At 34.1% G+C, this 26,569-nt stretch overlaps 1 protein-coding gene across 1 annotated transcript in view; it reads right to left on the minus strand.

Annotated features, from left to right (window-relative positions):
- Nucleotides 1-26,569, minus strand: part of LOC117329284 (glutamate receptor 2-like) — a 107,631-nt gene that overhangs the window by 12,501 nt on the left and 68,561 nt on the right. Inside the window, exons 4-15 of the mRNA XM_033887152.1 lie at nt 15,092-15,340; nt 13,945-14,144; nt 12,606-12,659; nt 11,722-11,880; nt 10,845-11,066; nt 9,754-9,966; nt 9,081-9,150; nt 6,146-6,282; nt 5,310-5,662; nt 4,869-5,067; nt 3,266-3,510; nt 532-640 (exon numbers count right to left, since the gene is read on the minus strand). Coding sequence (XP_033743043.1) covers nt 532-640; nt 3,266-3,510; nt 4,869-5,067; nt 5,310-5,662; nt 6,146-6,282; nt 9,081-9,150; nt 9,754-9,966; nt 10,845-11,066; nt 11,722-11,880; nt 12,606-12,659; nt 13,945-14,144; nt 15,092-15,340 — 2,210 coding nt within the window. The remainder of the gene's footprint in view (nt 1-531; nt 641-3,265; nt 3,511-4,868; nt 5,068-5,309; nt 5,663-6,145; nt 6,283-9,080; nt 9,151-9,753; nt 9,967-10,844; nt 11,067-11,721; nt 11,881-12,605; nt 12,660-13,944; nt 14,145-15,091; nt 15,341-26,569) is intronic.

Below are 26,569 nucleotides of genomic sequence, written 5' to 3' on the forward strand. Positions count from 1 at the left end.
CCTTACCACTATCCTGAGCACCCTGGCTACTGATACCACTATCTACCTGGTCCGTGTTATTACGTACCTTACCACTATCCTGAGCACCCTGACTACTGATACCATTATCTACCTGAACTGTTGTTATTACGTACCTTACCACTATCCTGAGCACCCTGACTACTGATACCATTATCTACCTAACTGTCGTAATTATGTACCTTACCACTATCCTGAGCACCCTGGCTACTGATACCATTATCTACCTAACTGTCGTTATTACGTACCTTACCGCTATCCTGAGCGCACTGACTACCGATACCATTATCTACCTGGTCCGTGTTATTACGTACCTTACCACTATCCTGAGCACCCTGACTACCGATACCATTATCTACCTAACCGTCGTTATTACGTACCTTACCACTATCCTGAGCACACTGACTATCGATACCATTATCTACCTAACTGTCGTTATTACGTACCTTACCGCTATCCTGAGCACACTGACTACTGATACCATTATCTACCTGAACCGTTGTTATTACGTACCTTACCACTATCCTGAGCACACTGACTTTTATCCTGCCACCACTTCTGTTGTAATTTGTGCAGGAAACCGTTCTCTTTTATTGTTAATACTGCTAAATTAATGTTGTCCCTGGAGTTATAAAACATATCAAACCATGTGCAGAATAAAATGCACAGTAATATTAATTTCCATGGCCTCCTAATTTGCAAATACACTGTATAATATTGATTATGAATTCTGAGCAGACATACTAATAAGTAAATTCATGTTTAGAGTTGCTCAAAATCCAAATCAAATTAAAACGTCAAGTTCAATAAAGGAAGGTAATTCTACGAATACACAGTCTAAATTCATTACCTGATCTACAAGACGAAACTATGAATTTTTGACACATACTTAAAACCTATGGATCATCTACAAAGACAAACATTAATGACAATCTAGATAACTATGTTTGAAGTTTCAACAGTTAACATTAATTTATTGAAAATAAAATATAATAAAAAGATGTAATCAACACATTGAAATATACACGCATTGCAGAAACATTTGCTACAGTATATATACTCTATTTCTATTTAACGTTTCAAGGACATGATGATTCAATTTAAATGTTCAGAATTCCGTAATGTATACGTTTGTTTATAAGTAGACGGCTTTAGTTAACAGGAAACTGGTTAGAATGGCTATTAAATCATTCCTGTAGAGCATCCTTGTGCATAGACAGTCCATTTACAAAGATTCTTGTTGATGTAAATTTCATTTTACAGTTCGGTTTAACTACAACCAGTCATCGTTGTTTTACCTTTTTAAATATCTATTACAAAGTGATTGGAATGTTTTCATTTTGAAAAAAACCCTATTTAAAACAAAACAATTCACGATCAAGACAATTCGTTACAGCACTAATTTACATCATTGCATCACAGCTGATATTTACTTGGTAATTTTATCAAAAACTTATTTGATTTGTTATAAGTTCACAGCATTTCTAGATCTGAAATAATACTGACCTTCATGATATATGTTTTCTGGTATATTTTTTTTTTTTATTAAAAATATCATAACATCATAAACACCACGTAAAACGATAGATATACATGTCTAATGACTATATAAAATATTCAATTAACACTAGTTCATGCCTTTATTAAAAGTTCATTGGAGTGGACTTTTTCAAATCTCGGAACTTAAATAAAATTATTTAATGAGTTGGTTGATATGCAAGAAGTGCTGTTTGTATATTAGTATATTATCACATCATTGAATGTTTATAAATTCTTCTTCATACCCTGTTAATTTATTTCAGTGACAATTTTGACAATCTTTGGTAATTTATTTTACTTTTCCTCATGGCCAACATTCAGAAGGTAATTCAAAAGACGAACATATATGTAAACTTCCCATATAAATACTAGTCTTATACATAGTTTATTTAAGAGGATGTCTTCACTTTCTAACGTGATGCTTAGTAACAGGTTGGTCGGGTGGTACAGTGGTAACACACTCGCCTTTCACCTAGGCGGCCGGTGTTCGACTCCCCGATCGGACGTGAAAAAGTATGGGGTCACCTGGTACCGGGTACTCCGGTTTCCTCCCACGCTAAGACTCATCGCTCGCTTACGTCCGAGCTAATAAGCGTCATTAATATAATTTGATATGTAACTTATTTCGCAATTGTTGTTAAATAAATAAAGTATTCATTTATGCATCATATATGATACAAATGATGATTAGAAATATTATTTAATCAAAATGAATACTTATTCATAATAGATAATAATAATAATCAATAATAATTCATTTTCCTTGTAGTATCGACAACTTAATCAAGCTTAACTGCTACTATAGGTGCTTTTGAAAGCACACAATTGATGGCTAACTTTAGTTCACTGAAAATATATATATTGATAAAGTGTGACATTACGCTATAGTAAATATAGAAATAATGTGTAATAAAATATGTAATATGATATGTAATATATGTATTTCAAATATAATCCATATATCTAGGCTGTCTGATAAGAAAAAAAACTGAAAGACGGGACATAACGGCCAAATCATATATATTTAGTCAGTAAATAATATACCTCCGAACATATGCTGAAGTTTATAGATACATTTATCTACAATGTTGAGAGTGCAAAAGATAACAGAGTGCGAATGTAAACAAAGTACATGTTTATAAATCAGGAAATGCTGCGAACTTTAAACCTCGTTGATCGAAACTGAGTCATTTTCAAATTACTATTGACGTCTACTATAGAGACAATTTACTTTAATATACCTTGATATAAAATGTTGGTGCTATGCTTGCAGTGATGTGAAAACGATATAATACAGCTACAGCCAACGTAAGAATGACACGTCATGCGAAATTAAATATATTAACTATGGTCTATGTGAACCAGTCCATGCACAAACAATGTTCTAATATCAAGAAATGACTTACCAGTCAAGATAAACAGTTTGTCCACAAATCAAAAACCGCTTTGTCCGATTCCAATAATAATATCCATACAATTTCCTAAATTTCATACTGAATGCAGGCGATCATGCATTCCAACTACCTCGAATATTCGCAAGATATGTGAGTTGATCTCGTTTTAGAATAAGAAAAAATCAATTAAGAAAAAAATCCCCGGTTTTTACCTACAATCCATTTTCACGAATTATCACAAAGAATAATTTACAGGATAAAATGTTAAAAAAAAATAGGCGGCCCAGTGGTTTCATATCCAGAACGTCACGTACCTCAGATAATAATTTTCAGGAGTGGCTATCCCAAACCCTTTAGAGTTGAGATTCCTACCAACTCTCATAGTGTCGCATGGTTCCCGGCTGTTGATGTATTCATTGCCCGATGACTCCAATAAAAATGCATATTTGCCTTTTGAGTTTCGGACTCGTTCTATTCCTGTGGACATATCCCCCACCATAACTGACGGTTGTGTCGACATAAAGTGCCACATCTGCTGGTATATAGGCACTTTTGATGTCTGACAAATTAAAACGTATGCTTTTTAAACAGAACCTATATATATTTATATCATTTCTAAATGAGGTCCCGAAAAGCTCTAACAATTATTTTTGTTCAAATTCAAGATATGAAAAAGTACAGCAATATCTTATTAAAAAACATTAAAGCTCCTATGTTGATAACAATGAATTGATGCCCATTATTTCCCTAGGTTTACTTAGGTTCCAGACAGCACTGGATAGATATACCTTAAAATTATCAATAACATCATTTTATTTAGTTGGGAGGACAAGGTTTGTAAAAGACGATTTCTGTTGAAAATTGAATTGGTTTGATTCATAAAGTGTACCGGTCGTGGTGTCCTGGTTGCGAATGTTTCTTTTTAGCGTACAAATAAAGGGGAGGTAACTATGGAGAACGATTATGTGTACACCATTAAGAGATAAACACCAAATTTTACAAATACACACCGTTACACCACCCACCTATCCACTTCCAATACAATATATATGTGCATAAAAATTATCAAGGCGAAGCATACTACCTACCAAAACAAATCAAACAATTATATGATATTTCCAAATGACAAGGCTATACTGTCGAGACATAAATTCCTGAAGTATTTTATTTTGGTCGGATGATAGTCAAAGATGAATTATAAGGAATAACCATTAATCAAAACGACCAGCGGAACTTTGCTTTGGAATTTAACTAATGGCTGATATCAACGATCACACTTTTGATAACACGGAGTGATATCTCTTAGTGCTATCCGGTCCAATAAAGAGAACACAGCGTTCAGGTGGACCAAAATGGCTTTCCAGGAATGTCCAATTTAAAGGTTACAAGTTTTAATCCGATATTGTATAAAATATCTTTTTAGATGCTCACTACCTACACAAACGACTGTCAACGATAAGATTATCTTGCTATAACTCGTTGTTATTATTTCCCGGTGTATATATTTGTTCAAGAAACGAGCATGCTGCTTAACTTTGTTTTACATCCAGTATCTATTTTCTACCGTACTACCATATATGTTATCACATATTAGGCTTTACTTCTTTCCTGTAAGATCTTAAAGTCTAAAATACAATGTATAAACCTGAAAACATATCTGTAAAATTTGGTGTTTTCCCTGAGGGGTTACCGTGTGTCCCGTATAGGAGCCTCTCCTTTATAGTATCGTGATGGTCTGAACTGAGCTGACAGCGGAGGAACGGTTAGCACGATATTGACTATAACACTGCAATCTGCATTGCGTTTGTGTTATTGTCTGATTTGCATAACAATAGATCAGTGTGATGCAAATCTAATCACAGGCAATATAAAATCGTGTACGGAGAATATAAGCAGATTACTTCATCAGTAATTTACCTCGAAAAATTTCCTGGTGGTTCCAGAGGAAATCGTTCCGTACTTGATTTCTGTCTGTTTCGCTAGATCATCAGCTGACTCAATAGGCGCTACCATTCTCTCAACAGTCAGAAACGCAGCCAGATTAGCCGTATATGTTGATATTATTATCAAGACGAAAAACCACCAAACTGTTCCAATTATCCGTCCAGATATTGACCTGGACAGAATTAAGTTATCAAAAAAACATCAATAAAACGTCTCAAATGGTTGTAAAGAAAGGAGACACGAGCTTACTGAAATGTTAATTCATCATTTTCAATCAATACCAAAGTACAACACAAAGATATGTTAAAAACCACTGAATATACCCCGGAAATGACTTTGTATTATTTGTATACATGTATAATATATTCATTGGGCTAAATTGGTGCCATTAATGCCTCTTCACGTGTAACTTACCGTGGACACGTATCACTTCCTTGTAACATAAGGGCTCCAGTAGAAAACCAAAAGGAGTTCAGAATGGAAAAATCATTTTCGTATTCCCCTTTTAATGCCGCCACCTTCTTCCATTCATAAGGACTGCAACGACTAACTAGAAACAACCCTACACTTACTGCTGCATATGCTACTAGGATACAAATCCATATTCCAAGCTCCAGTGGCTGCATAAAGGAAAATACCCCTGGTTTCTCAATATCTGGCTTTTTAATCATAATACTTATGCCAATGTTCATGAACGGCTTCGTAAAATCGACGTCTTTTTCCCGGTCAAAAGTGATGGTCAAAGGCGCTATAGCAAGATCTGCGTCCTGTCAAACACAAAAGCGTATGCATTGTAAATGTTTAGGAACATGCATAATGAACATAATGAAAGAAATATCGATTGCATTGGAGATGATTTTTTCTAAAAATGAATGAATAACTAATAATAATAAATGCATACAATACACAATACAAATAGGATTTAATGTTTCAAGCATTTTTTTGTAAATTTGTAAAATACATTTTGTTTCATATTGTTTAAACCTAGAATACATATTCCTTGACTGTTCGTTCTGCAGAGTTATCTGTTCTTGTGATCAGGTATTGATTATCACGTCATTAGTTTTCATTAGAAAATTACGTCGTTTTCTCACAAATTGATGACGTCACTCTCACAAACAAACGACGTAACAATTAATAACTGCTCTTAATGACGGAATAGTTCTAGTGTCATTATTTTCGACGGATTTTAAATGACTTAATGTACCTACCGACTCTTCTCTGAAATGTGGGAGGCCTGTTATACTTACTCCACGGACGAGTTCTCCTATCATTCCATTCCAGGTCCCATTAACTTTGATACCATATGCATTATCCGCTACTTCAGTCATTGTGAAGTTGAATTTGAGTCGAGATGCTAACTCATTCGCTATATCCAAAGCATAACCTGGAGGATTGTACAAAAGGCTTTTAGAAGTATAAGCACCTTTGAAAACAAATAGAAAGTTAGATACAGTAGAGCTTATTTAAATGCAGTAGAGCTAATTCAGATACAGTAGAGCTAATTTAGATGCAGTAGAACTAATTTTGATGCAGTAGAGTTAATTTAAATGCAGTAGAGCTAATTTAGATACAGTAGAGTTAATTTAGATACAGTAGAGTTAATTTAGATACAGTAGAGCTAATTTAGATACATTAGAGCTAATTTAAATGCAGTAGAGTTAATTTAGATACAGCAGAGCTAATCTAAATGCAGTAGAGCTAATTTAAATGCAGTAGAGTTAATTCAGATGCAGTAGAGTTAATTTAGATGCAATAGAGCTAATTTAGATACAGTAGAGTTAATTTTGATACAGTAGAGCTAATTTCGATGCAGTAGAACTAATCTAGATACAGTTGAGCTAATTAAGATACAGTAGAGCTAATTTAAATGCAGTAGAGTTAATATAGATACAGCAGATCTAATTTAAATGCAGTAGAGTTTATTTAGATACAGTAGAGTTAATTTAAATACAGAAGAGCTAATGTAGATACAGTAGAGTTAATTTATATGCAGTATAGCTAATTTAAATGCAGTAGAGCTAATCTAGATACACTAGAGCTAATTTAAATGCAGTAGTAGAGCTAATTTAGATACAGTAGAGTTAATCTAGATGCAGTAGAGTTAATTTAGACACAGTAGAGCTAATTTAGATACAGTAGAGTTAATTTAGATACATTAGAGCTAATTTAAATGCAGTAGAGCTAATTTAGATACAGTAGAGTTAATCTAGATGCAATAGAGTTAATTTAGATACAGTAGAGCTAATTTAGATACAGAAGAGCTAATGTGGATACAGTAGAGTTAATTTAGATGCAGTATAGCTAATTTAAATGCAGTAGAGCTAATCTAGATACACTAGAGCTAATTTAAATGCAGTAGTAGAGCTAATTTAGATACAGTAGAGTTAATCTAGATGCAGTAGAGTTAATTTAGATACAGTAGAGCTAATTTAGATACAGTAGAGTTAACTTAGATACATTAGAGCTAATTTAAATGCAGTAGAGCTAATTTAGATACAGTAGAGTTAATCTAGATGCAGTAGAGTTAATTTAGATACAGTAGAGCTAATTTAGATACAGTAGAGTTAATCTAGATGCAGTAGAGTTAATTTAGATACAGTAGAGCTAATTTAGATACAGTAGAGTTAATTTAGATACAGTAGAGCTAATTTAGATACAGTAGAGCTAATTTAAATGCAGTAGAGTTAATTTAGATGCAGTAGAGCTAATTCAGATGCAGTCTACCTAATTTAAATGCAGTAGAGCTAATCTAGATACACTAGAGCTAATTTGAATACAGTAGAGCTATTTCAGATGCAGTAGAGTTAATTTAGATACAGTAGAGCTAATCTAGATACAGTAGAGTTAATTTAGATGCAGTATAGTTAATTTAGATGCAATAGAGCTAATTTAGATACAGTAGAGCTAATTTAGATACAGTAGAGCTAATTTAAATGCACTAGAGCTAATTTAAATGCAGTAGAGCTAATTCAGATGCAGTAGAGTTAATTTAGATACAGTAGAGCTAATCTAGATACAGTAGAGTTCATTTAGATGCAGTATAGTTAATTTAGATGCAATAGAGTTAATTTAGATACAGTAGAGCTAATTTAGATACAGTAGAGCTAATTTAAATGCAGTATAGCTAATTTAAATGCAGTAGAGCTAATCTAGATACACTAGAGCTAATTTAAATGCAGAAGAGCTATTTCAGATGCAGTAGAGTTAATTTAGATACAGTAGAGTTAATTTAGATGCAGTATAGTTAATTTAGATGCAATAGAGCTAATTTAGATACAGTAGAGCTAATTTAAATGCAGTAGAGTTAATTTAGATACAGTAGAGCTAATTTAGATGCAGTAGAGCTAATCTAGATACAGTTGAGCTACTTCAGATACAGTAGAGCTAATTTAGATACAGTAGAGGTAATTTAGATACAGTATAACTAATTTAGATGCAGTAGAACTAATTTTGATGCAGTAGAGTTAATTTAGATGCAGTAGAGCTAATTAAGATAAAGTAGAGCTAATTTAAATGCAGTAGAGTTAATATAGATACAGCAGAGCTAATTTAAATGCAGTAGAGTTTATTTAGATACAGTAGAGTTAATTTAAATACAGAACAGCTAATGTAGATACAGTATAGCTAATTTAAATGCAGTAGAGCTAATCTAGATACACTAGAGGTAGTTTAAATGCAGTATTAGAGCTAATTTAGATACAGTAAAGTTAATCTAGATGCAGTAGAGTTAATTTAGATACAGTATAGCTAATTTAGATGCAGTAGAGCTAATCTAGATACAGATGAGCTAATTCAGATACAGTAGAGCTAATTTAGATACAGTAGAGTTTATTTAGATACAGTATAGCTAATTTAGATACAGTAGAGCTAATCTAGATGCAGTAGAGTTTATTTAGATACAGTAGAGTTAATTTAGATACAGTAGAGTTAATTTAGATACAGTAGAGTTAATTTAGATGCACTAGAGCCAAAATCGATCAAACTACATCATACAGCTGTTTCCTCCTCCAAGGACTCGTTAGGGATGCTAAGGGCCTGAAGTTATCATAGGAGGTAACCGAACTCGAAACAGTTCGAAAAAAAAATCAAAATCTGGATGGTGAGGTGCCAAAGACCCATAAAGAGACATTTTCTCTTTCAGACATCTATAAAAAAAATCATTTGTAATGGTTAAACTTATACCTTTATATCTGTCATTTCCTACAAATGGTATACCATCTTTTTTTTCCTTCAGCATCAAAAATGGCTGGGACTTGAAAAAGAAAAGAATATTTATTTACAAATCAAAGTATGTGTGATGCTTATTTCAATATTATAAACCGTTAATAGATATACGTTAGCTGTTGTATTGTAAAATTAGTATAGTTGTCTACAAAACAAATCCGACAATTGTAATACTTTTTCTTGTTATGACGACTAATGTAATTCAAGAAAATTAATCAACATACTAATTCCCCCAAAAGTTACTATTCTGTAAGCATCACAGAATACATTTTTTTTTCCAAAAGGGTACTTCCCTCTAGTACCTTTTAGATACATATACATAAAATATTGTGATATAATTACAAGTAAAGTATGTTGTGCGAGAGCCCTCCTGTGCGAGGACAACACTATTGGTCGGGGAGATGAACCCCAACCATGTAGCAACTCCTATCAATTAAGGATGTGTGTATACAATTATTACTTTGCCATAACTGTATACACACATTCATAGTTTTTCCTGCTAAATGATTAAAATATTTGTGCCATAAAAAAAAACCACACACACACACACACACACACACACACACACAACATAATGTCTTCATTTAAGAGACATACATGTTATAAAGCGGGTTCTAAATAGATGCTTTACCAATATTGTGGTGATACGTTTGATCTTCGTTTGAATGGCAGGTCTGGTATCCGGCGGTTCCTCGTCTGGGGTACGATACCCGTGTTCCGGAGTCCACTGACCTATGCGGACCGGACCGTGATCTTGCCCTACCGTGCTAACATTCAAGGCGTAATTTCGTCGAAATCCCGTTATATTAAATGATATATGCCCTGTTAGACCGTCAAATTCTGCCTGAAATTTAATAAGATACATACATTTCAAAGCTATGTTTTTAGGGTGACTGCTTTTCTGTGATGCGTTTTAAAACTTTCGTTGGTAAAATAACATTTTTTAAACTACTTTATCTATGAAGATGTACATATGTAAACTAATGTATGATATATATTCAAACTTTCGATAGATTTGTTTAAATACTATGTCTTGTGAAGGCGGACATATGTAAACTAATTTATGATATATTTTCGAACTTTCGATATCTAGAGGAAATGCGTAAGTTGGCTGACATTAGATATTAAAGCAGATTGATAATGTTGACTATTAAAACTATCTAGCCAGTACTACCAGTTTTTGTGCCTTATTGCTCACTTGTCACACAGTACTGTAGTGTTCGGTGTAGTGGTGTAATTTCAATATATATATTTATGTCGATTCGAAAACTATGTGAATCGCACCAGACACTCTTCCTAGTCCAGTATGTAAATTGTAAAATTTGATCGTGAATTTAGATTTTTGTAGTATAAAACTACGATTTATTATACAAAGTATCTAACTATTACTTTTTGGTCTACAAAATATGTATCACTTCCCGTTATCAGGGATTTCGATTTGCAGCATTTAATGTAATTTTATTTGATCCTAGCTTAGTAATCAAAGCGTTATTTTTGTAATAAACACTACACTAATATGGGCATATCACCTACATTCCCACTACACTACCCAATACAATTTATGCATTCTCTGTACATTTGGCGTATCATTATAGCAATTAGAGAGCGAGAAACCGGTAATTGGAATCGTTGATGGCAATTAACCCTTCATTAAGACTTCACTTTAGCTCTTCAAAAATCATTTATATCCTTCGGTGCTATAGGAAATACGTTGCGTCAAACCTGTTTTAGGAAATGTGTAATGTTTTCGCCATGCATCCAAGGGATTGGAGGTGGGTCATTATACTGTAGTCGATTACAAGGTATCCCTTCTTTGCTGTAATTACTGTTATAAACTTTTCCACGCCGGAAATTAGGTTGGAACACCAGCTGGTTGTGTGCTAACATCCGGGTAAACGTGTCCACAATCAGGCGAAGAGCATCAACTGCCATTGCAGACTCAGACTGTTAATGTAGCAAGCAAAACATTGACCTGAACAACAAGAACATACAATGATGTCATCATGTTCAAAATTAGTGTCGATTGATATTGCAACCTAATAACAATTCACTTATATTCAAATACAAATGTAAATTCATCATACAACTGTTTCGTTCTTTCAGGACTCGTCAGTGATGTTAGGGACATCTTACGACTGTTTCGTTCTTTCAGGACTCGTCAGTAATGTTAGGGACATCATACAACTGTTTCGCCCTTTCAGGACTCGTCAGTAATGTTAGGGACATCATACAACTGTTCCCCCCTTTCAGGACTCGTCAGTAATGTTAGGGACATCATACAACTGTTTCGTCCAGCTGTTTCGTCCGTTTAGGACTCGTCAGTGATGTCAGGGACATCATACAACTGTTTCGTCCTTTCAGGACTCGACAGTGATGCTAGGGTTCTAAAGATCAGGTGGAGAAACAAGAAGTATAAAGTAATGAAATGATTTGCTTTGATAAACCACCTTCGAACCTTTTAATAAATATTGAGTGCATTTCCCCAGAATATCTGTGTATGAAGAATGTTGTTGCAATTAACGTCTTTTAGATCGCTTTGGCCCTGTCTCTCTTTCCATCTACCACAATTAAATTTAATCTTCCACAGCCAGTAACTTACTGTTAGTGGTGTCCCTGCTCCTGCATACTCCGACTTTTTTGCGCTCATCCAGTGCTTATTGAATTTCCTTATTTCATCATTATCTTCTGACACAAGGTCAAAGCCGGTAAGATTGACACCGCCATGTAGGAATCTTTGAAAGTCAAGTTTGGAGAAATCCTGTAATAGATACTCCCAATAATTAGGACAATAACATGATTATTGTGTGTTAAACAGGATAAGGCCTAGAAGCTATTAATCGTTGTTTGAAACTAGAGAAAATGGAACCGTCCAGGATGTTGGTAATACACACAATGCTAAAACATTAGACGCGTCTTTTCTCCTGTTTTTGTTGTGGACACACAAGGTAGGTACCGGATTCGGCGCCCTAAAGTTACCTAACCTCGGTGTTTATTTTCCTGTGTGACGTCATTTTTTATAGATAATTTTTGGAATATTATTATCTACGGCGTCGCAGGCATTAACCTAAACATCAGATCCTGTCTTGGTATCAGTTTTTTGAAAGCTATATTATGAAAACCCTTTTTGAAAACAAAAATAAATAATAATGTCTAAGTATAAATAACCAGTATGATTGTTGTTGTATAAAGGTCAAACTCATTGTATATTGTAATCTCAAACGATGGATGATATATTTTCAAAACTGTTTTCAGAATGAGGACAGTTCCTGATAATGTGAATTCTTGTACAGGTGTAGCTTGTTGAATATTCCCGGTTAAATCATTTTATAAAATACTTGAACTGAAATAATTTGAAATTAGTATTAAATATATAGTAAGGATTTAAATAATACACATTCTTCTATGTAAAATCAGTTAATTTATCTATGTAAATATTTATGATTGCCAATGATGATGATGCAGCTGTAAAGTGGTCATACTCACCAGTGTAGCCAACAGATAGAAGTAACTGTGTTTGTTCATTCCAACTTCAGCAATCTATAAATGTTATTTGGAAATATTTAGAAATTGAATGGAATGTCATGTAACTTATGTCTGGCGACTATGGAATCGCTCTCTCAAAGCTAGTATCAGTAAAAAAATGTTTCAGATACTACTAGTAGTTACTTCACAGATATTTAAAAAAAAAATACTTTCAATCATAAACAATTTTCAAAAATAACACAATAAAAATAATCAAAATCCATGTCTACTTTAGGGAAGAATTCCTTATATCAATGAAACGGCATCACTTTTGCAAATGTTCGGTTACTTAGCCATCCTCAGGCAGAAACTCAACAAGACAGCTGTTGGATTTCCCCCTGAGTATGGTTTAGTTGCTAAAAACGTGCAGTCGTCAGACATTTTAATTCATATAAAAATACACGTACATGTTATTTTACTTTCGTTTATTGATTAATCATCGAATATTTATAAGAATAATCCATAGCAGTTGCAATTAGGTGTTTTAGATATATGTCTTAAAAGGAATGTTTAAAATGTATAGAAGACGGTTACTATGGCCTTATCATGGTAGAAACAGACACTGCTGCTCAGACTGACCCTATTCTTACAGACATTCTTCCAAGCAGATCTTAATGCTTGTTGATAGATATCCTTGGAATATCAAACACAGGATAGGCCTAAAGCAAACCATCAGTCGTAGACGAAAAAGCATGTCTGAAGATATACATATTGAGTTTCTTTTATCTGTTTCTATTGTATGGACAATTGACTTTTTAAATTGCTATATATTGATTAATCACTAGTTTGCTCAAAAATGTCTACGTATGTAATGAAGTGGAAGTTAGGGGGGGGGGGGGGGGAATGCATGTTTTTAATTAGCCTTATAAATATTTTACCAATATGTCGATGCATCATATTGCCTTCGGAACTATTCCATGAAAAGATGAATTACATTTGTGTATGATTTTTTATATGGGTTATACTTCCGGCTGCTTGCTTGTTGACTTGTTACTGTAATGAAACACAGTAGACCCTTTTTCTACCCATAGTTGTCGTTACTAGCTCTCACAAGTGAATGTAAGGTATGACAGTTCTGGGCAGATTGGCTGCAGACCGTGATATTATCACACATTAAATGAAATAGAAAAAAAACACAATGGTATCCCCTACTTCTTTTTTGTTGTTAATACTGCTTAATGAGCTTTCCATTTGTTTGTAATATGGTTTTCTAATTAGAAAAAAGCGATGGAAAACATCAAATGAATGTACATGTACTATGTTTCCTCGGAGGAATGCGGTAGACATGTGTATCTCGTACCTGTCGTAATAGAGATTTATACGCCTGTTGAGAAGTGAGGTCCAATACGATAGCCTTTTCCGGGTGATCCTTGATGAACCTGTCCAGGTGTTTCAGCTCTTCGTGAGCATGGTTCACGTCATTAAGACGGCGGAATCCTATTGTCAAATCGGAATCTTTGGATTTTTCCGAGTCATAGATTTCCTGTAAACGTTGCAGACCTGTGAGAATAGTGTTATTAATTAATATGGTTCATTATGGTATTACCTTTAACTTTTATTCGTCATGTGCAACTTAATTTTTTTACTTATCAGAAAGAAAAATAATAAAGCAGATTTTACGACAATTTTCTGGTATATAAAGGTCAAATTAGACGGACATTTGTATATACGTGCGTCTTTTGTTCAATCATGCATAGACATGATTATCCTATGTAGGGCATTTAAAATATTACAATAATTTCAGATTAGATATATTCTAATTACCATGTAGACACTATAGATTATAATTATAAGATCAAGCTTCAGGAATACACTAGTCTACATATAACAAATATTTGATTAGTTTTGTTTGGAAATAATCTTTCTTGGAGTAATACAGGGGACTGAAATTGAGTGACAGTACGAAATGGTACTTATATTAGATTGCATTTACAATCAATAGTATGCACGCTGTATAGTATATAAATGTAGATAGGTTTCAGTCAGTAATTCAATTATATAATCAAATCAAGAACTAAACAGATGTTAAACCACCCAAAGTGTCGATCTGTTGATCAATTCGCGGTGTCTCAAATGAGCCTTCCCCTACCGTTTTAACCAATCTTGCCTTCCTAATCAAATTTCCCATGTCCAATATTAGATTAGTACCAGTACATAATCATATGGGAAGAATACGCGATTTATGTAAAACTTGATGAACAATATCCCTGAATGTGAATGACTTATTTAGGTCGAACGACTTCCCGTTGTCGGAACCAGATAAATTAATTTAGCAGTAAATGTCGGGGTCAATCCTAAAACAAGTGTATGTTCATAGACTATGCTTTATTATGAGATATGCTATGTTTCCGAAGTAATGAAAATGTGTTGTATTTCGAAGAACTTCAAGTTAAAAATGGAAAAAAATCGAGATACATGATCTATGTCTAATCTAGATAACACTTTACCTTCATCCGAGTCATACAGGAAGTGTACTGATTTCCATTTATAGAATCTGATCATGTCGACAATGGCCATGGTGTAAGATGGCTTCATGTGAAGTTGAAATGGTGCGCCATAACGAGTAACCACACTGGAGAGGCTAGGAGATATGTAGGGCATGTGGAACCGTCTTGTGTAGGATTCCACTATGTCTATGGAGTTGATGTCTTTCATTCCATAGAAGAGAAATACGCCACTGGACATCTGAGTACATACTGAAATATATATTTAATTGATATTGCTGATTACACTTGAATCATTATAATGAACAAAAATACTAGAAACGTACGGTAGTATTTAAGGAGCACTCAAATTCAAGCGCATTGACAACTTTTAACAGATTAGCGAAAAGATGAAAAAGCGCACCAATATCATATTGACATAGATATATTGTACATTTACATCTATATACATGTGTAATTAGCGCAAAGCTTCGAGCGCGAAGATCGCTAGGATATGGAAGTTTACAGTGGGGCTAACATAAATATAGACCGTTATCCATTAACCTATAGGACACATATACATATTCATTTTGAATGTTTAAAAACCTTATTTCAAATGTACATTCAATTATACATAGACATGTAATTTTATTTTCATGATATTAAATGTCAAGAAAATTATCAATGGCATTGCATTTTCACAAAGCTGATTTTTTTTAACATTAAATGGAATACAATTGTACTTGGCAGTGGATGATTCATGAATTGGCATTTACTGAAATTCACTTTGAGTAAATTACCCTATCCAATGTACCATCTAACCACCTTAACTCATAATTCAATTCTTTATAAAAAGGTAACATTTAAAACACTCTAGTTTTGAAACCGGATCCAATAGGGAATCTACTCAATGTGTCAGGATTCTGAAGCCACGAACACCATAGGTGTGTTACACCAATGGGCCGACAACAATAGAGTTATACCGCGATAGTTAACACTGAGACACCGAAAAAAGACAGAAGATTTCATAGATTTTACAAAGCCAAGATATTTTAATGATAAGAACACAGAACAAGACAATGTTTTGATAAAAGGCTCATTAGACTGGTCTTGATGTAAGCCACGTTTTGACCAGACTATATTGTGTGAGTGTTGGTGGTGGGTATACGTCAGCTTGAATGTCATTAGTCGGGCGTTTGAGAAATGTTATATACCTACTGAAGCTAGACGCACTGGCTCTCACCGACAAATAGTCGCTAGCATATAGCGAAATTGTCCGTCTGGGCAATATCTTAAACTGTATAGCTACCGCCGTAAGGAATACTGTCTATTTCCGGACGACGTCGTGCAAATCTTGGATTGTTAAATGGTATGGAGACTGCTTTAATATTTTTTTTCTTTCGAAATACACTCCTCTCAAACTCGACTTTTTAAAACATCAAACTTGTCTATTGTTTACTGTGTGGTGATTATTTCTATATACAATATACAATGGGAATTAAAAATGTGTTGCAAAAATATAAAATTAAACGACAGAAGTTAGACATTGATATGAAATTAGACGTTGATATGATGTTAGACGTTGATATAATGTTAGACGTTGATATAATGTTAGACGTTGATATTAAGTTAGACGTTGATATTATGTTAGACATTGATATGATGTTAGACGTTGATATAATGTTAGACGTTGATATAAGTTAGACGTTGATATTAAGTTAGACGTTGATATGATGTTAGACATTGATATGATGTTAGACGTTGATATGATGTTAGACGTTGATATGATGTTAGACGTTGATATTAAGTTAGACGTTGATATGATGTTAGACGTTGATATTAAGTTAGACGTTGATATTATGTTTAGACGTTGATATGATGTTAGACGTTGATATGATGTTAGACGTTGATATGAGTTTAGACGTTGATATCAAGTTAGACGTTGATATGAGTTAGACGTTGATATTAAGTTAGACGTTGATATGATGTTAGACGTTGATATTAAGTTAGACGTTGATATGAAGTTAGACGTTGATATTATGTTAGACGTTGATATGATGTTAGACGTTGATATGATGTTAGACGTTGATATGATGTTAGACGTTGATATGATGTTAGACGTTGATATGATGTTAGACGTTGATATGATGTTAGACGTTGATATTAAGTTAGACGTTGATATGATGTTAGACGTTGATATGATGTTAGACGTTGATATTAAGTTAGACGTTGATATGAAGTTAGACGTTGATATAATGTTAGACGTTGATATTAAGTTAGACGTTGATATTAAGTTAGACGTTGATATGATGTTAGACGTTGATATGATGTTAGACGTTGATATAATGTTAGACGTTGATATTAAGTTAGACGTTGATATAATGTTAGACGTTGATATGATGTTAGACGTTGATATGATGTTAGACGTTGATATGATGTTAGACGTTGATATGATGTTAGACGTTGATATTAAGTTAGACGTTGATATTAAGTTAGACGTTGATATGATGTTAGACGTTGATATTAAGTTAGACGTTGATATGAAGTTAGACGTTGATATGATGTTAGACGTTGATATTAAGTTAGACGTTGATATGAAGTTAGACGTTGATATTAAGTTAGACGTTGATATGATGTTAGACGTTGATATAATGTTAGACGTTGATATGATGTTAGACGTTGATATGATGTTAGACGTTGATATGATGTTAGACGTTGATATTAAGTTAGACGTTGATATGATGTTAGACGTTGATATGATGTTAGACGTTGATATGATGTTAGACGTTGATATGATGTTAGACGTTGATATAATGTTAGACGTTGATATGATGTTAGACGTTGATATTAAGTTAGACGTTGATATTAAGTTAGACGTTGATATTAATGTTAGACGTTGATATGATGTTAGACGTTGATATGATGTTAGACGTTGATATGATGTTAGACGTTGATATTAAGTTAGACGTTGATATGATGTTAGACGTTGATATGAAGTTAGACGTTGATATTAAGTTAGACGTTGATATGATGTTAGACGTTGATATGATGTTAGACGTTGATATGATGTTAGACGTTGATATGATGTTAGACGTTGATATGATGTTAGACGTTGATATTAAGTTAGACGTTGATATTAAGTTAGACGTTGATATGATGTTAGACGTTGATATGATGTTAGACGTTGATATGATGTTAGACGTTGATATGATGTTAGACGTTGATATGATGTTAGACGTTGATATAATGTTAGACGTTGATATGATGTTAGACGTTGATATTAAGTTAGACGTTGATATGAAGTTAGACGTTGATATTAAGTTAGACGTTGATATGCCTTTTTTAGCCCTACGATTATTATTTAGGGCCACGAAAAGCGCTAACCAGTTCAGGGTCCGTATTGAGGTAACTCATTGTCCTGTGCACATTTTGTGATATGACCTAAACACTCTCGGTGATGAATCTGATATTTGAATTAATATTCTATTTTTTTGAAAGACTTGAATGAATTTCGGATACATCCCTGTTTGCCCGTGTTGCCGCTGAGTTATATTTCGTCTTTGTATGTCCGTGTCGTCGGTTATATTTTGTCCTTGTATGTCCGTGTTGTCGCTGTGTTATATTTCGTCCTTGTATGTCCGTGTTGTTGCTGTGTTATATTTCGTCCTTGTATGTCCGTGTTGTCGCTGTGTTATATTTCGTCCTTTTATGTCCGTGTTGTCGCTGTGTTATGTTTCGTTCTTGTATGTCCATGTTGTCGCTGTGTTACATTTCGTCCTTGTATGTCCGTGTTGTCGCCGTGTTATATTTCGTTCTTGTATGTCCGTGTTGTCGCTGTGTTATGTTTCGTCCTTGTATGTCCGTGTTGTCGCTGTGTTATGTTTCGTCCTTGTATGTCCGTGTTGTCGCTGTGTTATGTTTCGTCCTTGTATGTCCGTGTTGTCGCTGTGTTATATGTCGTCCTTGTATGTCCGTGTCGTCGGTTATATTTCGTCCTTTATGTCCGTGTTGCCGCTGTGTTATATTTCGTCCTTGTATGTCCGTGTTGTCGCTGTGTTATATTTCGTCCTTGTATGTCCGTGTTGTCGCTGTGTTATATTTCGTCCTTGTATGTCCGTGTTGTCGCTGAGTTATATTTCGTCCTTGTATGTCCGTGTTGTCGCTGTATTATGTTTCGTTCTTGTATGTCCGTGTTGTCGCTGTGTTATAGTTTGTCCTTGTATGTCTGTGTTGTCGCTGTGTTACATTTTCTCCTTGTATGTCCGTGTTGTCGCTGTGTTATAGTTTGTCCTTGTATGTCCGTGTTGTCGCTGTGTTACATTTCGTCCTTGTATGTCCGTGTTGTCGCTGAGTTATATTTCGTCCTTGTATGTCCGTGTTATCGCTGAGTTATATTTCGTCCTTGTATGTCCGTGTCGTCGGTTATATTTCGTCCTTGTATGCCCGTGTTGTCGCTGTGTTATTTTTCGTCCTTGTATGTCCGTGTCGTCGGTTATATTTCGTCCTTGTATGTCCGTGTTGTCGCTGTGTTATATTTCGTCCTTGTATGTCCGTGTTGTCGCTGTGTTATATTTCGTCCTTGTATGCCCGTGTTGTCGCCGAGTTATATGTCGTCCTTGTATGCCCGTGTTGTCGCTGTGTTATATTTCGTCCTTGTATGTCCGTGTTGCCGCTGTGTTATATTTCGTCCTTGTATGTCCGTGTTGTCGCTGTGTTATATTTTGTCCTTGTATGTCCGTGTTGTCGCTGTGTTATATGTCTTCCTTGTATGTCCGTGTTGTCGCTGTGTTATATTTTGTCCTTGTATGTCCGTGTTGTCGCTGTGTTACATTTCCTCCTTGTATGTCCGTGTTGTCGCTGTGTTATATTTCGTCCTTGTATGTCCGTGTTGTCGCTGTGTTATGTTTCGTCCCTGTATGCCCGTGTTGTCCCTGTGTTATATTTTGTCCTTGTATGTCCGTGTTGTCGCTGTGTTACATTTCCTCCTTGTATGTCCGTGTTGTCGCTGTGTTATATTTCTTCCTTGTACATGTATGTCCGTGTTGTCGCTGTGTTATATTTCGTCCTTGTATGTCCGTGTCGTCGGTTATATTTCGTCCTTGTATGTCCGTGTTGCCGCTGTGTTATATTTCGTCCTTGTATGTCCGTGTTGTCGCTGTGTTATATTTCGTCCTTGTATGTCCGTGTTGTCGCTGAGTTATATTTCGTCCTTGTATGTCCGTGTTGTCGCTGTGTTACATTTTCTCCTTGTATGTCCGTGTTGTCGCTGTGTTATAGTTTGTCCTTGTATGTCTGTGTTGTCGCTGTGTTACATTTTCTCCTTGTATGTCCGTGTTGTCGCTGAGTTATATTTCGTCCTTGTATGTCCGTGTTGTCGCTGTGTTATATTTCGTCCCTGTATGCCCGTGTTGTCGCCGTGTTGTCGCCGAGTTATTTTTCGTCCCTTTATGTCCGTGTTGTAGCTGTGTTACATTTCGTCCTTGTATGTCCGTGCCGTCGATGTGGTACATTTCGTTCAGGTATTTTCTATTAGTGTCGATAATGTAGTCCATTTTCCTTTGTTAAATATTTTATTTCGTGTTCACTGCAGTGGTTTTTTGGGGTATACATTGCTTTTATATTTTTTTTTATGTTTCTTTTTCGTTTTTTTTTTCGTTTTTTTGTTTTGTTTTTGTTTTTGTTTTTGTTTTTTTTTTTAAATTAATGACAGCTGATTGTTCACAGCTTGTTTCAAATTTTTTTTATGATATTAGTTAATTCGTTTATCAAGCTTTTTATTCATTTGTATTTGTTTTGTGGAAGATGTAATATAACAGTATGATAACTCTGAGACAACCGGAAATCTTTGGATTGGTAAGTATTTCCTCCACCATCATTAGTGGTATCGGTTGATCTCCATTCACTCACGAACTGAACGGCATGTTCCTCAAAACTTTACAAGAAGGAGTTTCTCCAATAGAATTGAGGTATATGTCATTATTTGAAAATTTGAAAGTTAAATTCTGATAAGAATAAATTTCCATTCGGAATATAGAGGTGATCATTAAGTAATTTCAATAGTTAAATAATTTACTTCCTATTAAAGCGAGCGATGTAACAAACTTTCGTATGGCTTTACTTAATTCCATAGTGCACTAATTCGAATATAAGCATCTATTCATGGATTTTCATGACAATACAGATTAAGCCTATCAAATAATTTTCCTATACGACAAGTATTTCAACTATTTTGATTAATTGATGACGTCACAAAAGCGTTTTGTATGTTAATATTGTATTAATAATCATCTAGACACAGTCCAGAGAAACTGTTGCAATAAAGGAAATAATATATTCTTGTTTAATTAACTACTGTACATATATCAAACATATCAATTAAGCATACATACTCATCTTTTTTTTCTAATACAATGATGGTACGTTGTAGCTATATACTACTACCGTCGTTTTCTCCCTGGTATAAGATTGTACAACAGGGACGATTTATGATTCTATTTGTAATTCGCTCAGTGAATGTAATTAAGCTGACGATACTTCAAGCATTAAGTCTATGTTGTGTTTCCACCGATCACACCGTGATTTAGCTTGGAATGAGATGAAACCAAAACCACATCTTAAAACAGTGAATTATTGGCAAACTCCAAATGTGTGCGTGGTTGTGCGATCTTAAATTTTTATGTGCTGAGATGGAAGCAAATTTGATACAACGCGAGAAATCGATATCAACCATATCTGAATTGTGATAATAAGATTGGCACCCAAAGGGCTTGTATTATAATGACAGTTTTATAAATATTTATAACAATATCAAGAAAATGTGTTTTATACCGCTCCTGATTTGAACGTTGACTTGCAGGGGAGGAAAGCGTGTAGATGAAGTGCTTATTCTGAGATTGATAGCGGGCTAATGATAGCTGTTGTTCCGATAGCTGTGTTCTACATCCATCGAGAGACGTTAATGCCTCCCTGTCACCTTGTATGCTCGACTATGTATTCTGGTTTACATGGGATATTCTAGCTACAACCCGTTGGGAATAAATAGTTCTGTTTTCATTGTCCTCTCGTTCTTAATGAGCTTCCACGTCAGTACATATCATCAAACTAAGCTTGGTACAGCAACATTATTTGCTCATTTATAAAATAGTACACACAGATTTATAAATGTTGAGACGAATACTTTAAATGCTAGCGTGGATACCCAATGCTGACATTTTAGCAGTATTCTTCAGCAGTGTAATTAGTTTTTTCGAATGTAAACTCTCAGTGATTTCAAGGGTTTTCCCAGAGGAGAGCGCATGCAGAATGATGTAATTATTGTACACGTGCGGTGCTTCTAACGTGTGTGGATTTTAATACCCGTTCCTAACGGTATTTCAAACCGTTTAATGAAATTAATTTCAGACTTTGTTTCCTACTATGTAAAGTTTATTTGCCGTTTCAAAACCATATTACATCAGTCTTATGAATGAGAATTCATCACATCCAGCCAATCTTAAATTGTTTGAATCTCTGCATTGCATGTATTTACTCATTGCAACGACATCAATATTGATATGCATCATAGTTACAGCATAGTTTAGTACAGTATGTAAGGCATGCAGTGTTATAGAGTAATACAGATATACCTAGGTTATCACGGATCATGTGTACATATAACTATGCTCTATATGAGCAGGTTTGGTAGTTTCATCATCATTGTCAAAATGTCATAACTATCTTATATGTTAAAACGATTGTTGTAGGAAGTAACACGTGTTTGTATATATATACAAATATATCAATAGACGTATTGGGGGTTATTTGATATGGTGACTGCCGTATTATATTGTTGTAGTGATTGCCGTATTATATTGTTGTAGTGATCGCCGTATTATATTGTTGTAGTGATTGCCGTATTATATTGTTGTAGTGATCGCCATATTATAATGTTGTAGTGATCGCCGTATTATAGCGTTGTAGTGATTGCCGTATTAAATTGTTGTAGTGTTACCTTATTATATTGTTGTAGTGATTGCCGTATTATATTGTTGTAGTGATTGCCGTATTATATTGTTGTAGTGATTGCCATATTATATTGTTGTAGTGATTGCCGTATTATAATGTTGTAGTGATTGCCGTATTATATTGTTGTAGTGATTGCCGTATTATATTGTTGTAGTGTTGCCGTTTTATTTTGTTGTAGAGATTGCCGTATACTATTGTTGTAGTGATTGCCGTATTATATTGTTGTAGTGATTGCCGTATTATATTGTTGTAGTGATTGCCGTATTATATTGTTGTAGTGATTGCCGTATTATATTGTTGTAGTGATTGCCGTATTATAGTGTTGTAGAGATCGCCGTATTATATTGTTGTAGTGATTGCCGTATTATAGTGTTGTAGAGATCGCCGTATTATATTGTTGTAGTGATTGCCGTTTTATTTTGTTGTAGTGATTGCCGTATTATATTGTTGTAGTGATTGCCGTATTATATTGTTGTAGAGATTGCCGTATTATATTGTTGTAGTGATCGCCGTATTATATTGTTGTAGTGATTGCCGTATTATTTTGTTGTAGTGATTGCCGTATTTTTTGATATAGTGATTGCCGTATTATAGTGTTGTAGTGATCGCCGTATTATATTGTTGTAGTGATTGCCGTATTATAGTGTTGTAGTGATTGCCGTATTATATTGTTGTAGTGATTGCCGTATTATATTGTTGTAGTGATTGCCGTATTATATTGTTGTAGTGATTGCCGTTTTATTTTGTTGTAGTGATTGCCGTATTATAATGTTGTAGAGACTGCCGTATCATATTGTTGTGGTGATTACCGTATTATAGCGTTGTAGAGATTGCCGTATTATATTGTTGTAGTGATTGCCGTATTATATTGTTGTAGAGATTGCCGTATTATATTGTTGTAGTGATTGCCGTTTTATTTTGTTGTAGTGATTGCCGTATTATATTGTTGTAGTGATTGCCGTATTATAATGTTGTAGTGATTGCCATATTATAATGTTGTAGTGATTGCCGTATTATATTGTTGTAGTGATCGCCGTATTATTTTGTTGTAGAGATCGCCGTATTATATTGTTGTAGTGATTGCCGTATTATATTGTTGTAGTGATTGCCGTATTATTTTGTTGTAGTGATTGCCGTATTATATTGTTGACGTGATTGCCGTATTATTTTGTTGTAGTGATTGCCGTATTATAATGTTGTAGTGATTGCCGTATTATTTTGTTGTAGTGATTGCCGTATTATAGCGTTGTAGTGATTGCCGTATTATATTGTTGTAGTGATTGCCGTATTATTTTGTTGTAGTGATTGCCGTATTATAGCGTTGTAGTGATTGCCGTATTATATTGTTGTAGTGATTGCCGTTTTATTTTGTTGTAGTGATTGCCGTATTATATTGTTGACGTGATTGCCGTATTATATTGTTGTAGTGATTGCCGTTTATTTTGTTGTAGTGATTGCCGTATTATATTGTTGTAGTGATTGCCGTTTCATTTTGTTGTAGTGATTGCCGTATTATATTGTTGACGTGATTGCCGTATTATATTGTTGTAGTGATTGCCGTATTATATTGTTGACGTGATTGCCGTATTATTTTGTTGTAGTGATTGCCGTATTATATTGTTGTAGTGATTGCCGTTTTATTTTGTTGTAGTGATTGTTGTATTATATTGTTGTAGTGATTGCCGTATTATAATGTTGTAGTGATTGCCATATTTTATTTTTGTAGTGATAGCCGTTTTATTTTGTTGTAGTGATTGCCGTATTATTTTGTTGTAGAGATTGCCGTTTTATTTTGTTGTAGTGATTGCCGTATTATATTGTTGTAGTGATTGCCGTATTATATTGTTGTAGTGATTGCCGTATTATATTGTTGTAGTGATTGCCGTATTATATTGTTGTAGTGTTACCGTATTATATTGTTGTAGTGATTGCCGTATTATATTGTTGTAGTGATTGCCATATCATAATGTTGTAGTGATGCCGTATTATATTGTTGTAGTGTTACCGTATTATAATGTTGTAGTGATTGCCGTATTATATTGTTGTAGTGTTACCGTATTATATTGTTGTAGTGTTACCGTATTATATTGTTGTAGTGATTACCGTATTATATTGTTGTAGTGTTACCGTATTATAATGTTGTAGTGTTACCGTATTATAATGTTGTAGTGTTTACCGTATTATTTTGTTGTAGTGATTGTTGTATTATATTGTTGTAGTGATGCCATGTTATATTGTTGTAGTGATTGCCGTATCATATTGTTGTAGAGATTGCCGTATTATATTGTTGTAGTGATGCCGTATTATAATGTTGTAGTGATTGCCGTATTATATTGTTGTAGTGTTACCGTATCATATTGTTGTAGTGATTGCCGTATTATAATGTTGTAGTGATTGCCGTATTATATTGTTGTAGTGATTGCCGTATTTTTTTGATATAGTGATTGCCGTATTATAATGTTGTAGTGATTGCCGTATTATAATGTTGTAGTGATTGCCGTATTATAATGTTGTAGTGATGCCGTATTATAATGTTGTAGTGATTACCGTATTATTTTGTTGTAGTGATTGTTGTATTATATTGTTGTAGTGATGCCGTATTATATTGTTGTAGTGATTGCCGTATTATATTGTTGTAGTGTTACCGTATAATATTGTTGTAGTGATCGCCGTATTATATTGTTGTAGTGATTGCCGTATTATATTGTTGAAGTGATTGCCGTATTATATTGTTGTAGTGATTGCCGTATTATATTGTTGAAGTGATTGCCGTATTATATTGTTGTAGTGTCACCGTTTTATTTTGTTGTAGTGATTGCCGTATTATATTGTTGTAGTGATTGCCGTATTATAGTGTTGAAGTGATTGCCGTATTATATTGTTGTAGTTATCGCCGTATTATATTGTTGTAGTTATCGCCGTATTATATTGTCGTAGTGTTACCGTTTTATTTTGTTGTAGTGATTGCCGTATTATAATGTTGTAGTGATTGCCGTATTATATTGTTGTAGTGATTGCCCTATTATTTTGTTGTAGTGATCGCCGTATTATATTGTTGTAGTGATTGCCCTATTATTTTGTTGTAGTGATTGCCGTATTATATTGTTGTAGTGTTACCGTATTATCTTGTTGTAGTGATTGCCGTATTATATTGTTGAAGTGATTGCCGTATTATATTGTTGTAGTGATCGCCGTATTATATTGTTGTAGTGATTGCCGTATTATATTGTTGTAGTGATTGCCGTATTATATTGTTGTAGTGATCGCCGTATTATATTGTTGAAGTGATTGCCGTATTATATTGTTGTAGTGTTACCGTATTATATTGTTGTAGTGATTGCCGTATTATATTGTTGTAGTGATTGCCGTATTATATTGTTGTAGTGATCGCCGTATTATATTGTTGTAGTGATTGCCGTATTATTTTGTTGTCGTGATTGCCGTATTATATTGTTGTAGTGATTGCCGTATTATATTGTTGTAGTGATTGCCGTATTA

This window comes from Pecten maximus, chromosome 6, assembly GCF_902652985.1.
Source record: "Pecten maximus chromosome 6, xPecMax1.1, whole genome shotgun sequence".
NCBI classification, from domain to species: Eukaryota; Metazoa; Mollusca; class Bivalvia; order Pectinida; family Pectinidae; genus Pecten; species Pecten maximus.